This window comes from Diaporthe citri (genome assembly GCF_014595645.1).
Source record: "Diaporthe citri strain NFHF-8-4 chromosome Unknown scaffold_1, whole genome shotgun sequence".
NCBI lineage: Eukaryota > Fungi > Ascomycota > Sordariomycetes > Diaporthales > Diaporthaceae > Diaporthe > Diaporthe citri.
Window position 1 is genome coordinate 5,487,334 of NW_025064846.1, and position 16,251 is coordinate 5,503,584.

Below are 16,251 nucleotides of genomic sequence, written 5' to 3' on the forward strand. Positions count from 1 at the left end.
ATGGCTCCCGCAACGCCCCGTCTCAAGATATTATCAGGTGCGTTGACCTCGATTTCGTTGTGCCTTGTGCGAGCTTCATCTGCTGTCTGTGTTGCGCCGCCGCCGCCGTGCATTCACTTCCTCTCAAGTGCGACACTGCATTCTTCGGGGCCATGGGCCACTTTCTTCCCTTGAACTAGCACCCCTTCCCGCCGCTTCTATGCCGCATTCCTCCTAATCTCCACTCCCGCACATTCGTTCTTGGTTCTCAAGTTCCCCCTGGGGAGTCCGGTCCTCATCCGTCCTTGGTTGATGTCCTCGACATGGATGATCTGGAGCTGATGAACGTTATAACAGTGGGTGGAAACGCCGTCTCTGCTTTCCTGTCCTGGAGGTTACAGGCAACCAACGCCTGCGACGTCACCCTCGTGTGGAAGTCCGGCTACGACCACGTAGCTCAGTATGGCATCTCTTTCAAGTAAGTTGCACCCTACTCCGAGCCAGAAACTGTTCCCTTTCTAACAGCTCTCGCAGATCACAAGTATTCGGCAATGAACGGTTCAAGCCACGTCGGGGTATGTGAAATAATACTTTATACCTTTTGTCGTCTGTTCAGATTCAAGTACTGACTAGCATCCACAACAGTGGTCAAATCTCCCGAGGAAGCCGTTAACCGCAAAGACGGCCACTTCGACTATGTCGTTCTCTGTGTGAAGGCGCTACCGGATGTGTACGATCTAGCCTCAGTCATCGACTCAGTTGTTGTCCCCCAACATACCTGTATTTTGGTAAACACCACCAACGCGATAGGCGTCGAGGCAGCCATCGAGGAGCGGTACCCCACCAACGTTGTTCTTTCCCTGGTTGCCGGTGCGGATCTCACACAACTTGGCCAGAGCGAGTTCGAGCACAAAGGGTCAACAGAACTTTGGATCGGACCAGCCAAGAGAAACAGCGAGATCCCTGCGACCATACAAGACGACATGTCTTCGGCTCTTGCTATGACTCTAAGCACAGGCCAGGTGGATGCCAAAGTGTCTCCGAACATCCGGCAACACCAGTACGAACGAGTGATAGGGTCAGTTTGTTCCCTCTCCGTGGGTCTAGCGTGTATCTAACAGTGCTGTTCACAGTCCTATCGCTTTTCATCCTGCCAGCGTCCTCTTCGAGACTGCGAGTTATTCCGAACTCCTGGCAAAGCCTGCCGTCAAGACACTCATATTCGGTGTAATCGAGGAATTGCTCGAGTTGGCTGACGCACAGGGCTGCAAATTCGGCGCCGAGTACAAACAGAAAGTCGTCGACGACATGTTGAAGCAGACAGGGACAGATAGCATAATGTGGCAGGACTATCAAGCCCGGCGGCCCATGGAAGTCGAGACATATCTTGGTTCACCTGTAAAGCTGGCAAAGGAGGCCGGCGTCAAAGTGCCCCGTATCGAGACCTTGTACGCGATGCTGCACCACATGAACGTGGTCAATCGAAACAGGCCGAAGGTGGACACCGTTGCAGCAGCAGGGCCGCCGCCCCCGTCTGGCTCACCAACATCAATGGCCTTCCCGTCACCAATGCCTCGCATGTCGATGCAACCACCGCCTCGTGGCGTGCCGCCCAATGGCATACCCAACGGAAACGGCATGCCCGGCCGGCCACGACCTCGAGGTGCTTCGCAGCTAGGACCGCCCCCTGGCATGCGTCGCCCTTCGTCGAATGCTGGACCCCCTAATGGATATGGACGACCGCCGATGAACGGGCCGAACGGATACCCTCGCCAGCAATCCAGGCGAGGGTCGATGGATGGTACCGACCTGGAGGAATTTAGCCACCTCGTGGTCTATGACGACATTCCCGAAGGCGGCGAAGGGCACCTTGATCAGTCCGAATTGGCGACCAGAGAACGCGAGCTGCAATTAAGGCAACGCGAGCTGGCCTTGAGGGAACAAGAGATGAGGATGAGGCGAGGCCCCGGTCCAGGGCCGATGGGGCCGCCGATGGGAGCGAGACGCGGACCTCCGCCAAGGATGATGAATGGCGGGCCTGGAGGAATGTACGACGACGACGATGATGACGAAGGTGACTACTTCGACCCCAATTCAGGCCCGCCGGTACCCATGATCGACCCCGACAACTTTGACATGATGAGCGTTACTTCCCGGAAAAACCGGCAACATGGGCATAAGCCCTCAGCCGCTGAGTTTCGCAAGAATCCGGGATTAGATGCTATGCCGGCCTCCAGGGGTGGTCGCTTCCGACCAAACTTTGGCAGGAATCGCTCAAGCCAGATAGGCCCTCAGGGCCCCAGCTTGCGCGAGAATCTGCTGGAGGACCCTCTCATGGGACTTACGTCCAACAGATACGGTGCCGTTGACCGGAGCGCGATGCAACAGGAATCGAGGGCGAACTCAATGACGTCTCAGCGCATGGATGACCTGGGCTGGGGCCCTGGCGGAGCTGGGTCAATGTCTATGGGCGGGCCGATGGCAATGGGCATGAACGGAGCGTTTCCTCGACGAGCGAGTCAATCACCGGGATATGCTCCGTCTATGAGAGGAGGCAACGGCAGGCCCTCACCGCCAAACGGGCTTGGTGGTCCTGGCGGTCCCGGCGTAAACGGCAGACCGTCACCGCCGAACGGTGTCCGTCAGCCGACGCCGCAGTATCCTCCAGGCCAGGGCAATACTGTTGCACCGCAACAAGTCGAACAGCACGCTGGGGTGAGCAACCTGAACCCTCCCAACAAGGGCAAGAATGTGCCTAGTCTGACCGGGAGTGCGAGCGCCAGCGCGGGCAGTGGTGAATCCACCAACCTCGACACGCCATCCGCACACAGCAGCCAAAGTAGCCTTGGGGCCCGCCCTACGATTGCAGCACGCTAGGGGCGTCGCATTCCTGGATACGGCCTTCTGAGTCGAGCACAGGGGCGATTGCGATACCCGAGTATATCGACACTGCGGAATTCAAGTATCAGATCAGTCTCTCCCAGAGAAGCCGACTGATCAGCCACTCCTCTTTGTGCATCCCGAACTACGTCGGCGTGGTCGATACGGCGGGTTCAAGAAACCTTGTCCCGCCGCTGCAAGAAGCCACGACCGGCATCTTCTCTACGACAATCTGCTGCTACTTAGCCGCGTGCCTATAATGAATGGTCTGAGGCGATGAACAAATGCACACGAACACATAGACTGGGGCGTTTGAGGCGAACGGGAAGGAGACACGCCGGAGCCAGGGTCTCCAATCTTGGGGGTAACGGAGGGCTTGCGACACAAAAGACGACCGCACAAAGCCACCAACATAATATTAGTGGACGAGATCCCAAGGATGAAGCCAGAGAAGGGATCAAATCCCAAAGTACATAGGGCACCTTGGCAGGCACGGCACGGCGGCGAAAGACAGCATATCACAACATACTTATTTTATTTCTGGTAATACAGCAATCAACACATTGGAATCCTTGTTCGGCCTCTTCTTCGTCCACATTCCTTCATCGCCGCCCGCCCGCCGCCCGCCGTCCACCTGTCAGCCCAATTTATTCGAGGACGCCGTGGAAAGAGAAGGAGGGAGAGACTGTGAGTGAGTGACAGAGGTGGATGCTGACAGGAGTGTACGGGGAATTGCATAGGGTCAGGCCCTGGGGAAGGTGCTCAGGAGGGGAACACCCCTTGAACGGGACGGGAAAGCATTGCAGGAAGGGCGAGATATGATCTGCTTCTGTATAAACAACAATCGTGGAAGTCGTAACCACATTTTCTCCATCACTCCTTCAGTTTTCCTTGTCACCTTTTCCCATTTCCCTTGTCTTATCTCGCTCTTGTTCGGAAAAGTTTGCATTCCTTTACCAAAGCAAGCGACTTACTACATGTACTGGAGGTCTCATTATCTTTGTGTCGGTTTCATTTGTTAGGATTATTTGTTGGGATATCAATCTCTTTCGTGATGACCAGGGGAAATCATCAGTACGAAGGTGCATGCATGGGGGGGGGGGGGGGGGCGCTGGATGGGTGGTGGTGATGGTAGGAACTGAGCCCTCCTCCTTCCCTCACGCTGGGGCGGATTTCATGAAATAATAGACTCATGGGGCTTCTGTTTCCTCTCGTTTCAGTCACGGAACTTCCTCTTTTGATTCGCTCGGCCTTGGTGGGCGTGCTGTCGCACGGAAGTCACGACTTGGCTAGCATCCGACAACAAGTGCGCAGGCTATCTCCTACTTAAAGTGTTGTTGATGATCCCTTCACTTTTGGGGCCATTCTGGGGCGTGTCTTGGTGGCATGACTGATCTATCTAATGTCTATCACGGTAATATCCTCGGGGGATGGGTGGTCTGGTGTCGGAGGAGAGAGAAGGACATAATCTATTGGGCTAGGGCGGATTCATCATGCCAATGGCAGCTCGGCAGCGTGAGCGCTGCGGCCTGGAGTCGGCTACGGAGTCTATACGTGTATCGCATGGGCCGGTCGTGAAGGGGGCGTAGAAACTTAGGGGCAACAAGAAATTGTATCGCGCATCAGCTCACTTCCTAAGTGGACCATACGGTGGCTCTTGCCTGGCTTCCTAGACTCGGATCGCGGAGAAGGATCCTGTTCAAAGGTTGGCCCAACTAGATAGTATCCGACGGGGTCATGGGCCCAGGTCACGTTGTCCCTCACCAGCTAGCTGTTCTACCGGCTCCTGTGGCACGACATGCTCGGGGCGCTCAGCGCGGTCCAGACAGACGGCCTCGTCCCCGGGTGCTCTCGGTGGACAGGTACGTAACCGCCCTCCCGTCCTGGCCCTCTCGTGTCTTGCCTCTCGGGTGACACGACAGTGGAGCTGGCGTGGCGGGCTCCGGTGCGTGCTACAGTGTGTCCCGCTGTCTCTCTCTCTCTCTGCCTGTGCGCGTTTGCGTGTACGTGGTCTATGTGTGCATGCATACATAATAAGGGGAGGTAGGGCGCGCAGAAAAGGGTGGATACACGATGCGCGTGTGACATACGAGACGTGCGTCTCTTTGCCCGCCCGGAGTGGCACAGGGAGATTTTTCCACACGGCTGAAGGGTCCCTTGTTTCTATATTTGTCTCTGCCTCGGGGGCGGGTCTTGAGGGGGTCCCTCGAGCTTGCCGCGAGGTGGATGGGGCTGCTTCAGGCTGGGACCTCTACTGGGGAGGGGGGCCTTCATCCGGTGTCCTCCGCCCAAGGTAGTCCGCCGGCTCCGAGTTTGCGGTCTTCTGCAGCTCCCGACGACCGCGTAAGCGTCGGGTGGCTTCTGTGTTGGTGGTGTGACACATGAGCCATGGAGGGCGGAGGTGTGCCAAGTGTGAGGACCCCCCCCCTGGTGGCTTAGGTAGGTACTTGGGCGGTACCTAGGCAGATCTACTCCTCAGCGGGTAGCCTAGGATAAATTGGAAGGACTGCCACCTCATGTTTAGTACATTCATGCGCATTTACTTTCGTTTCGGATGACAGGACGTCCAAGAGTGTCTAGTGTATGGCGTTGCTTGACTTGAGAGATGGGAGGCTTACAGCTGGTGACAGATGGAACCAGCTGGCTGTTGGCGGGGATACTGTGCTGCAGTACGGATGCCCGTCAGTCAGTGCTGATTGGCGGCGCGTCACGTAAACACCGACATCACGTACCGCAGCAAGGCTAAGGTAAACGAGGCAAGCCCGACTGTCCAATTTTGAGGTCTCCGGAACAAGTTGTACATTCTCTTGTATCTTCTATCGAGCTCCAGTTATCATGAATACAAACACCCAAAACGTACAGCGGCAATCGATGGCCACCTCGGGCAGCGCCCTCAAGCAGCGACAGCTGGTACGATATACACCGAGATTCAATTTCGATTCTACAGTGCATGCCGGTGAGGCTAACATTCCGGGTACAGACCCAGCTGCATTCACAGCTCGCTCAGCTTTCCAACAACCTCTCCGACACCGAGAACCTTCTCCGGATGACCAGTGTCCAGGCGGAATGCATGCGAGGACTTGGTAGCTGGCACGGTGGACTGTAAGCATTCCTCTACTGTTGTCACCCGTCCTGATTCCGTGTTCCTGACTGACTATTTCAGCTTCATGGCGGCGAGTAAGGTCCTGGGCGAGGAGTCTGTGAAGGAGCAGGCCCCGCAACAGGGTGGCGGGCAGAAGTGACGGAACCCTTCGTGGCACACACCGTCCCTTCTCAATGCGTGGACGTCTTGTATCAGACGATTCGCCATGAAGTTCTTGACGATGCAGCTTCTGTGGTGCGAATCCAGGCGATTTGTTTATGGAAAAAGGCGCATCTCACACAGCTCAGAGCTGTGCCGGTCAGATCGAAGCTGAGCTGCAGCACAGCATGTCACCCACCCCCCCCCCCAACAACGATCTGGAAGAAGACGCCAGGCAAGGATTTGCTTTTCGCCATCCGAGGCGAGCATCTGACTTCAAGCGCAATAGATTGACGGTGCCTCAAGGCTCCTTCTGTGGTTGAGGCTGCGGTTCGTCGGAAGCACCCTGCTTCGCACTCTGCTGCGATGCTTCTTCTTTAGCAGTGCGCAAGGGCCGGCGCTGCTGCCTTGGCGCGTTGACGGGGAAGCGCTTCGCGTGGTGGCAGGTATGGCACTTTATGACCAAGACATCTGCCCACGGCTTCCTGCCGCCTTTGCTCGTGTTCTCGACGGTGGAGGTGCATGTCTGGCCCTCGACAAGCAGCGTGTCGCAGAATTTGCAAATGGACCGCTTCATGGCCGGGCTGACTCGGGTCTGAGACTTGAGGGAGACGGAGCGGAGGTCTGCAAGCAGTCTGTGAGACATATTCCGAGTTTGCATGGCGGTCCTACGGTGCTTCTCTGAATTGGGGTGGTTGATATTGTCGCCGTCAACTTTCATATGATAATCAGAATCCGTCTTTTGTGAGGCAGCCAGATCGGAACTTTGGCTCTGGTTGGCAGATGCTGCTGCCAGGAATGATGCCGCTTGGTACATGAAGGAGAGGCGGCAGTATGAGGCCTTGTTTGGAACCCCTGCAACTTTCTTTTTGGCCATGATGCCCAGGAGGAAATGTTAGGATGCTGGTGTCTGCAAGGTGATGGCAACCCTGATCGAATCCGAGGCTCTCTTCAGTTGCTGATGACCTCGGGTGTTTGTACGTGTGTGTGATACGGAATACTCAGTGGTGAGACTGCTTCCAGAATGGGCTTGTTGGGTTGCGGAAGAGCAAGCGATTGCTTGTAAGCTTGTGGTTTGTGTGACTGGCGCTTCCGAATTCATTCAATACTTCTTGAGCTCTAGCTCATGGTCACTCTGCACGCAGCCTTACCAGGCACTACCAGGACCAAGCCCCACTGGAGCCGGCCCGTGCGCCTGAGCTGAGCTCCCGGATCTGCTTGTGGAAAAGTGGAGCAGATGCCTAGATCGGGCCTAGGCTGTTGGAAAGGCAACCGCTGGGGCGGTGCAGGGCCAATGGCACCCGAGCTAGCAGAGAGAAGGCAGAGGAGCAAGCCTACCTAGGTAGGCACACCTGCCCACCCCAGGCCCAGGCCCAGGACCTGCACCCACCGACCGACCTGCCCTTGCACCACTACCTCCCAGCGGCCCCTGCCCTTTCCCTGTCAGCCAGCCGCCTCCTCTCCCCCAGCTGCTGTCAACTTCACGCACCTGGCCTAAGCATTCCCAAGCTAGCTTTCTTTCGAGCGCCACCTTCCCATACCTGCCTGCGTCTTTTCCCCTCGCACGGCCAGCCAAACTCAACCTTCCTCTTCCACTCCACAAACAATCACCCAACCTCAAACGTTCTGCTCTTTGTCTGCGGCCTGTGCATCGACAAAACCTTTTCTTCTCTTCTCCCGTCAGCCGCGTTCCTGCATTTCTTCTCTGTTTACCCACCTGCGTGACCAGCCTGGCGTCGCGCGTTTCCGACACTTGCACACGACAGCAACCCATCAACAATCACAATGTCTGCCGAGGAGGATCTCATCGACTACTCGGACGAGGAGCTCGAGACCCAGAAGACCACCGCCCCCGCCAACGGCAAGAAGACCGAGGCTGCGGCTGGCGACAGCGTCGATAAGAAGGGCTCCTACGTCGGCATCCACTCCACCGGTTTCCGCGACTTCCTCTTGAAGCCTGAGCTGATTCGCGCCATCACCGACTGCGGTTTCGAGCATCCTTCGGAGGGTCAGTCTTGAAAAACTCTTAATCCATTCCAGCCTATCGTTACCCAAACCAAGCTCCCTCTTGCATACCAAAGGATCCGTCCATCTCGCACGCAAAAGCAAAGGCAAAGAAACATCTCGTCAGAACAAATCTCGTCCATCTTGGGGGAGCGCATGTCGGTGTCGTTTTGGTCTCAGAGGAACAACAGACCTCGCCCTCGCCTGAAAGAAGAACAAAATACGCCATATTTTGACTTCTATATTGGAGTGATGAGGAAGGCCACCGGCGCTCGCGGGTGGCCAACGTGATTGTCTGCTCTGGTCCGCCTGGACCCACCTGAAGCAACAATCTACTGGTTGCATCGGAACGCTCTATGTGGGCGCCTGCCTTCTTACGATGGCTGCTGTCGGGGGCCCGGTGGTGGTTGTGGCTGGTCGTCGATCGGCAGCGTCCAGAACAGCCCTTCCATTAGACAGGCTGGACTGAGTGCGTCACGTCGTTCTTGGGCCTGCCGAGTGGGGCATATGTTTTTAGCGGCTGATGTTTGCGACTGGTTGACGACGATGATTTGCGACAACGAGAAACTTTGCTGCGACGATGGACGGACCTCTTCGACTCCCTCACCGCCCTCCGTTCAATCCTTGCGAGACAAATTTCTGACTTCCGATCGCCCGTACAGTTCAGCAGACATGTATCCCCCAGGCGCTTCTCGGAGGTGACATCATCTGCCAGGCCAAGTCTGGTCTCGGTAAGACTGCGGTCTTCGTCCTCACAACTCTTCAGCAAGTCGAGCCCGTCGCCGGCGAGTGCTCAGTCCTGGTCATGTGCCACACTCGTGAGCTGGCCTTCCAGATCCGCAACGAGTACAACCGCTTCTCCAAGTACATGCCCGACATCAAGACCAACGTCTTCTACGGTGGTACTCCCATCCAGAAGGACGCCGAGATTCTCAAGAACAAGGACACCCATCCCCACGTCATTGTCGGTACCCCTGGCCGTCTGAACGCTCTTGTTCGTGACAAGTACCTGCGTCTGGGCAGTGTCCGCATCTTCGTGCTCGACGAGTGTGACAAGATGCTGGACCAAGTTGGTAAGGCTTCATGCCTTGAGACATCTTTCACGCAAACGCTGACCAAGATTAGACATGCGCCGCGATGTCCAAGAGATCTTCCGGGCCACGCCTCAGCAGAAGCAGGTCATGATGTTCAGCGCCACGCTTTCCGATGAGATCAAGCCCATCTGCCGGAAGTTCATGCAGAACCCCACCGAGCACTACGTCGACGAGGACACCAAGTTGACCCTGCACGGTCTTCAGCAGTACTTCGTGCCTCTCGAAGAGCGTGAGAAGAACCGCAAGCTCAACGAGCTGCTTGATGACCTCCAGTTCAACCAGGTCATCATCTTCGTGAAGAGCACCGTCCGCGCGACGGAGCTCGACAAGCTGCTCCGCGAGTGCAACTTCCCTTCCATCGCGGTTCACTCCGGCGTTAGTCAAGAGGAGCGGTAAGTAACTCAATTGTCATGAATGGTCAGGATTGAGGCTGATAAAACACCAAGTATCCGACGGTACAAGGAGTTCAAGGAGTTCAACAAGCGGATCTGTGTCGCAACCGACGTTTTCGGTCGTGGTATCGACATCGAGCGCATCAACTTGGCCATCAACTACGACATGCCCGCCGACGCCGACTCCTACCTGCACCGTGTCGGTCGTGCCGGTCGTTTCGGTACCAAGGGTCTGGCCATCTCTTTTGTCAGCCAGGACGTTGACAAGGACGTGCTCAAGGACGTTGGCAAGCGCTTCGAGGTCGCCATTCCGTACGTGTCACTCTCCCTGTCTTTCCTGCGCACCAACTAACATGATCATAGTGAGTTCCCCAAGGAGGGTATTGACGCCAGCACGTACATGGCTTCTTGAGCGCCTTCAACTGTGGACTCATCCGCCATGTGCGAAGCAATGTGTTATGGGATTGGTGAACCTGATATTTCAGATCGAAGTCGCGAAATCCACAGAAAACAAAGGTCTGGGCAGTACTCGAAATCATCGTGTAGGAATATCTGCGGCATGCGGACACGGCCTTTCCTCTCTGCCTTGCAGGTTCGTGACAGGCGAGGAGGAAAAAGTTTATTTAAATGCTTCAGACAGGGCAATCTGAGAGTCTCAATAAAAGGATGATTTTGGCCCAAACCCACCCATTCACTCCGGTTGTAGCCATACCGATCTTCCATCTACGTCAGGTAGCTTGTTCGTGATGCTTGATTCCTACCTTGGTCTCTGTGATTCCGACCTGCAAATGTCTACAACATTGTTGAATATGACGAGTACTGACCGGCTGCTGGTCTTGATTGCACGGAAACCTTGGTAGTGACATGGATCACCTCTGCGTGATTTCCTAGTTTCTGCCATCTTCAAATCGTGGTCGTCATCGTTTACAAGCAAAGAGACAGCCTCGACGCAATCTCTGCATCTATCTGTCCGAGTGCATTTCCGTTATCAATGTGGCTTTGACACTTCCTAGAATTTCTCGGCAGCGATTAGCATCATCAGATCCTTTTGCACCGAGCCGGACTCAGGAGAGAGCCTTTACAAGGCGATACCACGCCTGTTTTGATTCCTAGAACCCACGTGGCGCCATTCCGAGAGTGATGCACTTAACTTTAGCTGCATAAAATTGTGGTAGAGCTTAGAGTGGCTTGCGAACATGTACATACCACACTTCATCATGTTTGATATGTGGAAGCGGACATCCAAAATGACAATTGCATCTGACTGCGAGCTCTTCCTGTACCACTCACGGATGTTGATCATTGCACTGTCGTCTCCCTCACCGATAGATTTGGGGCGAAGTCTTTGCTTCCAGCCGCGGTGGAGGGCTGATGTAGTGAAGCCATTGATCTGTAACTTGAGTTCGGGTCCTGGGGCTTAGGTTTGGCAGGCTCGCGGTAGCAGAGAGATGAAAGTAGAGGGGCAGAGCAGTGTTTCTCAGCGTTACTCGCTTCACTGAGCTGAATGATCCCGAGACAAGCCATTTTATAGGCACATTGCCAACATTCCTCCTCGTCTTTTACACATTTACCTGCTGCTCATTGCCTAACTGGCAGAACGCCACAGAACAGGACTGTCGAAGTCTATTCCCTAACACTTTGTCTCTTATCCAAAGCCAATACCAGTTTGATGTACCAGAAGGGTATTCTAATGCGGGGAGAGATATAAGCTTTTTATGCCCTTTGGAATGGGAAGCACGACGCCGGAATTCCCGACATGATGTGTGATTTCAAGCACCGGAACCTGTTTTGAGAGAAGGTCATCAGCTTTGGAACGAAGAGTGCATGTTGGCACTGGCCATGGACCGGCGCAAACTGAAGAGGAAGTAGAAATGAACAACAGACTGTGGATACAGTCTCCAGGCCTGTCTCAAACTTAGAGGCATTTGAAACATACCCTGCTGCATTTACAGAGCGTAGTAATAGGATCCATTGCAACTCTATTCCAGGTTCAGACAGAGCACCAGGTGCGACCATAACTCCATGCTAAAGAAGAGTATGTTAGGAAGAGGCCGCGAATGCAGTGCAGCCGATAGTAACGCCTCAAGATGAGTTACACTGTTTCCCCTGCAACATGCCAGGGCAATTGGACATAAATAATAACCAAGAATTCGCAACAGGCGCCGGCACCAGAGCCGATGGATGTACTGCATGACTACATCACCGAACACAAATATGCTGTTTAGGATGCAGCATCTTGTTGTTGTTTTTTTTTTTTTTTTTTTCTTTTGAGACCATGAAGAACACCAAAAAATGATTCATTTTCCCAGGTACTGGTCGCGTCGAAGAGCCGCAGGCCTTCGACCACGTGTGAAGATTTAGGGGCACGCAAGATTTACCCCCACAGCTAACTCATACTCCGAGCGCACTGTCTGAGCCAGATTTATTTTAAATGAATACCTGGTACACGATAAATTGCCCTATCCTTGATACATAGTTGTGTGGATTTGTCAACCCAGGAGAAATCACTGAAGTATGATGGAAAAGATGATGGAGGTGAGGTCATAAACATTTCGGAGAAGATCAGATCCTTTCTGACAATCCTCGCTCAAGCGCCTTCTGAAGACCATTCCAGTCGAGTGGATTGTTTTGCACAAAAGTCTCGCAACACTCATTTGGTGGACTTGATGCATGCCCGACGGTCCAGGTCGGTGAGCACGTACTATGTTGCGAGTCCAAAGCCACAACCAAGGAACTCCGAGTCTGAACCGGCCAAGTTGTGATTAGGGGCTCCCATATGATCCAAGATACGTACCGGCAGAGGAAGTTTAAGAGCGGTCCACGGGCGTGTATGAATGTGTGCTACACGTGTGAGGGCGCCTTTTCAACAATACGAAATGCCTATGAACTAGAGCCCGCGTGCAAGTACACTGCGAGGCTCCTGGGCGTCACAGAGCCCATGGTACTGGAAAAGTGAAGGCCAACGCGGAAGCAACTATCCCAAGGAACATCGTGAGCCTAAATTGTGCCAGTTTTCGAGAGCCGAACAGTCCTGTCCTTCAGCTTGGGTCGCTGGTCGAAATACGCTCTCTGTACAGATCCCCGGCTTGTCGCCGTGAGAGAAAGCAGGGGCAAAACCCGCCAACTGCAAAATGCAGTTCACGAGTATCAAGCAGAACCATCTTCCTGCAAGCCGAGCCTAGGCTGGCTTTTAGATTCTTCTCCTAAAGCCAATTCACACACGCACTCCACTGTCAAGCAAATCTCCATGTCCCTGCTAGAGGCCAAATTATGTCTCGAGGAGAACGGAAAGGCCTCGAATGACCAGCCTGTCAACCGAACTTGAGGTGGACACATCCGTGTGATAAAGATGAACACCTGCGTCGGGGAGGAGCTGCAAGTAACTGTCCACAATGAGTCGACAGCTGTCTGGAAGTCACTGGCGACCTTGCTACATATCACACTGCGATTCGTCGGATCTTCTGCACTTGTCAGTCTCCTTCAAACTCAAGTATAAAGCATTATTCAATATTGCCAATTGGTACCGGACGACATATGATTTGTAAGTCAAACGACGAAGTAGGATTGACACAATGAAGCTAACAAGCATTCTCCTCTCAACGTCTCTCATCGCCGCAGGCGCACAAGCCCAGCGGAACCATCCAGGCCCAGCAGAAAACAGCATGGCCGCAGTCAACAAAACAGCATCACCGGACTACGGCAACGACCTGGCTGCCCTAGAACGCCAAGTGGTATGGTTACCCCTCGGCGAAGACCAAGAGGCCTGTGCCTACGGCGAGGCCAAGGCCCTCGGGGAGAAGGTGGTCCTCAAGGCAGACTGCCAGAAGGTCGTAGACTACGTCTCCGGCCGGAGCGGATACTGGACGGTCACCGGCTACGGAAGGGGCGATATATACGCCCTGCTCTTCAGCTGGGGCACCTGTTCCTTTGATGTAGCCCGCGTGGACGACGTGAATTTGTATTTTCAGTGAGTCTCACGCTCATCTCTCTCCCTTTCCAACCCCTCTCCTGACGCTCTTTGCTTGTGGATGGGAGTAAGAAATGCGATGGACTAACTGATGTCAACTTAAGGTTTGGCAATATCGACGTCAAGTACTTTGTAGAGCAGGCGATGAGGTTGAGCAACGACCCCAGTCGCATGCCTACAGTTATCGTGAGCGTCCACTGCGCTGGCGAGAATTCGCCCTTGGTGGAGTGGAAGGTAGGTCTGCCGTGGTCAGGAGCTTTGCGCTCGGCGCGCACCAGCGCTGTTGGATGGGTGGCGGTGGCTTTGGTGGCAATTGTATTCGCATAGGCGTCATCCGGGGAGACGGCCAGTGGGTTTGCCCCCGTGTCAAACTCCCCGAGACGGCCTGCGACAACCCCTTCACTTCATGAGCTCGGGGAAAGCACGGGCGAGGACAACGGTAAATGCAAAGATTACGTTGAAACGCGAGTTCATTATTCAAAGCCGACCTAGTGTCACTTGCCACGTGAATTGTCCGCCAGTCAGCCAGTGCGGCTCCCTTGCAGTCGTGGTCTCGACAGGCAGCCCGAGAACTGCGACCACATGACACCATCTTAATCCCAATGATTACAATCAATCTACCTGTAAAGCAACTAATCTCTTTCTGAAGATAATGATTTCGAGTGTTGCCTACGCTAGCAGACAACTATCGTATTTCAGCATTGCCCTTGACCAGCCCCGGTTGAGCTGAACTGGAACCGAGCTAACCATTCATCCTGCCTGGGCTGGCCGAAGCTCCCGGAGGGCGAGACCTATCGCCGCATGACCATGACAAATGGGCCTGCCAAGATTGGATGGAGCGGAAACTCGACAATGGACGATGATGAGTGACGGCCCATGGCCTGAATCCCACGAGCGTTGCTGAATAGCCGCCTCGGTGGGAAGCTTTGACGACATGGGTGAAATGAATGAATGAGCGTGTCCGTACGACACGGCTTTCCAAGGCGAGGCCGCCAAGGCTGTGACCCTTTGGAGGCACCGCCGGCGGCAGGGGGATGGAGTCACTTGACTCCTCCGAACGGCCTCCAAAGACTCACTCGTTGGCCGTCGTGGTCCGCGAGATCTGGTATCCATGCGATAGCGAGCCGTTATGGGTGACAGACTCACCGTTCTGTTCGCCAGCGACACGCGAACACGACATCGGACGTTGAAACGTGAGCCAGAGTGACTCAGCGGGATGGTAAAGCTTTCCCGATCCCTGCTCAGTTTGCCACCTGGCTGAGCCGGACCAGCTGGCAAATCAGACAACCAAGCGCTGTCCCGGTTGGGGCTCACCGCTTTTGCCCGACGGGGCCGGGCAAGGCGAGGTTGTTTGGGGCCTAGGTGACCACTCGATGTTGCTTGTTGTTTTGGCGAGGAAGAACAAGCAACAAAGTGGATCATTTTCCCGCTCCATTACTCCATCGCAGCTTGCCTGGCGAGGCTGTCAATGTGTGCAGTAAACGAAGTCGGTTGCGATGGGGCGTTTGTTTCGTCGTGAGGGCCCCGTCGGTCCGACCCACGCTTCGCCACGCACCTTAGACCGCGAGGCCTCGCCATCGTCGTCATGGATTGCCAAGAACTAGGCTTGCTTGTTTGCAGGGTGAATCCGAGGCTATCGTCAATGTCGATTACTGCCTGGAATGGAATTGCCATCATCATCAGTGAACCCGAGAGTTGCCGGCAACGCCACTGTAACGAGAGAAAAAGGTGAGACGGTCAGTAGCTCGGGCCTCGAGACCGACCGATGGCTTGGCATTGTGCTTCGCACAGGGGCGAAGGCGAAGGAGAGTGGCCCCGATCTTGCACCGGATCAGGAAGACCTCGGCCCCCGCAAGAGGGAGGTGGTGATGAGCGCCGCCCTAGTGTTCACGGACAGGGCTTGCTCATTTCTTACGAAATACCGCAGGCGGGTCCTCATTGGGCGGCAGCACACCACCAACTTCTCTCGGCCAGGCAAGCCATCTTGCAATTCTTTGCCGAAACGAGAGCGAAATCTTGGGCGATCGGAAATTCCTCACGAATTTGGAAAGAATTTGCCGGGGCCGATCACGATGGCTGATAGGGGCTGGGAGGTTGATACCGAAAACCTCGTGTCAGGAAAAAACAAGATTGCACGTCACCAAACCAGCAAACCAGCCACAAGGCTCGCCCCCCAGCCGATGTCGTTGGTCACTTGGGGAACATATGACGAGTGAGTCAGCCTTGAGCTGGCGGCGCGGTTATCGTAAAACCTCATCTCACGAGGACGACCTTGTGGTCCAACCGCGCGGTAAAGACACGTCTCTGCTCTGCTGCCTGTGCCGCTTTCGGTCACGGATTGCGCTGATATTTTCATTTCGGCTCGTCATTATACGCCTCTGCCGCTGCGAACACCTCGTGCGAGGACACTCTGTCCAAGCCAAGGTGTCTAGGCCGAATCTAAACACTAGATCCCGTGAGCTAGGCTGGGCGACTAAGGCCTGGAAAGCTTTGTTCAAACGTCTCGATCGCTCACGCCGTGAATGTTACAGCGAGCACTCCAACGGGATCACGATCGACTCCGAGGTCGCTCGGGATAAGGCCCTGTTCTACAGTCTTCAAAAAGCCTGGCTCAGCATGACCAAAACTCTGCCTCGTCTATAGTAAGGCTGGAAGCGGTTGAGTCATCGGGTGAACCTCTTTTAGGTAGAGTCA

At 54.7% G+C, this 16,251-nt stretch overlaps 5 protein-coding genes across 5 annotated transcripts; 4 read left to right on the plus strand and 1 right to left on the minus strand.

Moving 5' to 3' along the window:
• On the plus strand, positions 1-3,119 carry INS49_001474 (uncharacterized protein; the record flags this gene model as incomplete). Its single annotated transcript, XM_043162301.1, has 6 exons — positions 1-37; positions 337-457; positions 514-554; positions 625-1,057; positions 1,113-2,818; positions 2,899-3,119. 6 exons carry the CDS (start codon positions 1-3, stop codon positions 3,117-3,119), a joined length of 2,559 nt encoding a protein of 852 aa, XP_043030807.1.
• A 2,611-nt stretch (positions 3,120-5,730) lies between these two features.
• INS49_001475 (uncharacterized protein) lies at positions 5,731-6,101 on the plus strand (the record flags this gene model as incomplete). The annotated part of the gene is made up of 3 exons (XM_043162302.1): positions 5,731-5,769; positions 5,840-5,961; positions 6,023-6,101. The coding sequence occupies 3 exons, from the start codon at positions 5,731-5,733 to the stop codon at positions 6,099-6,101; spliced, it is 240 nt and encodes a 79-aa protein (XP_043030808.1).
• A 300-nt stretch (positions 6,102-6,401) lies between these two features.
• On the minus strand, positions 6,402-6,977 carry INS49_001476 (uncharacterized protein; the record flags this gene model as incomplete). Its single annotated transcript, XM_043162303.1, has 1 exon — positions 6,402-6,977. The coding sequence occupies one exon, from the start codon at positions 6,975-6,977 to the stop codon at positions 6,402-6,404; it is 576 nt and encodes a 191-aa protein (XP_043030809.1).
• A 908-nt stretch (positions 6,978-7,885) lies between these two features.
• Positions 7,886-10,002, plus strand: INS49_001477 (uncharacterized protein; the record flags this gene model as incomplete). The annotated part of the gene is made up of 5 exons (XM_043162304.1): positions 7,886-8,108; positions 8,767-9,177; positions 9,230-9,590; positions 9,645-9,902; positions 9,954-10,002. The coding sequence occupies 5 exons, from the start codon at positions 7,886-7,888 to the stop codon at positions 10,000-10,002; spliced, it is 1,302 nt and encodes a 433-aa protein (XP_043030810.1).
• Positions 10,003-13,162: 3,160 nt separating this feature from the next.
• On the plus strand, positions 13,163-13,884 carry INS49_001478 (uncharacterized protein; the record flags this gene model as incomplete). Its single annotated transcript, XM_043162305.1, has 2 exons — positions 13,163-13,557; positions 13,662-13,884. The coding sequence occupies 2 exons, from the start codon at positions 13,163-13,165 to the stop codon at positions 13,882-13,884; spliced, it is 618 nt and encodes a 205-aa protein (XP_043030811.1).
• Between the last annotated feature and the right edge of the window lie 2,367 nt (positions 13,885-16,251).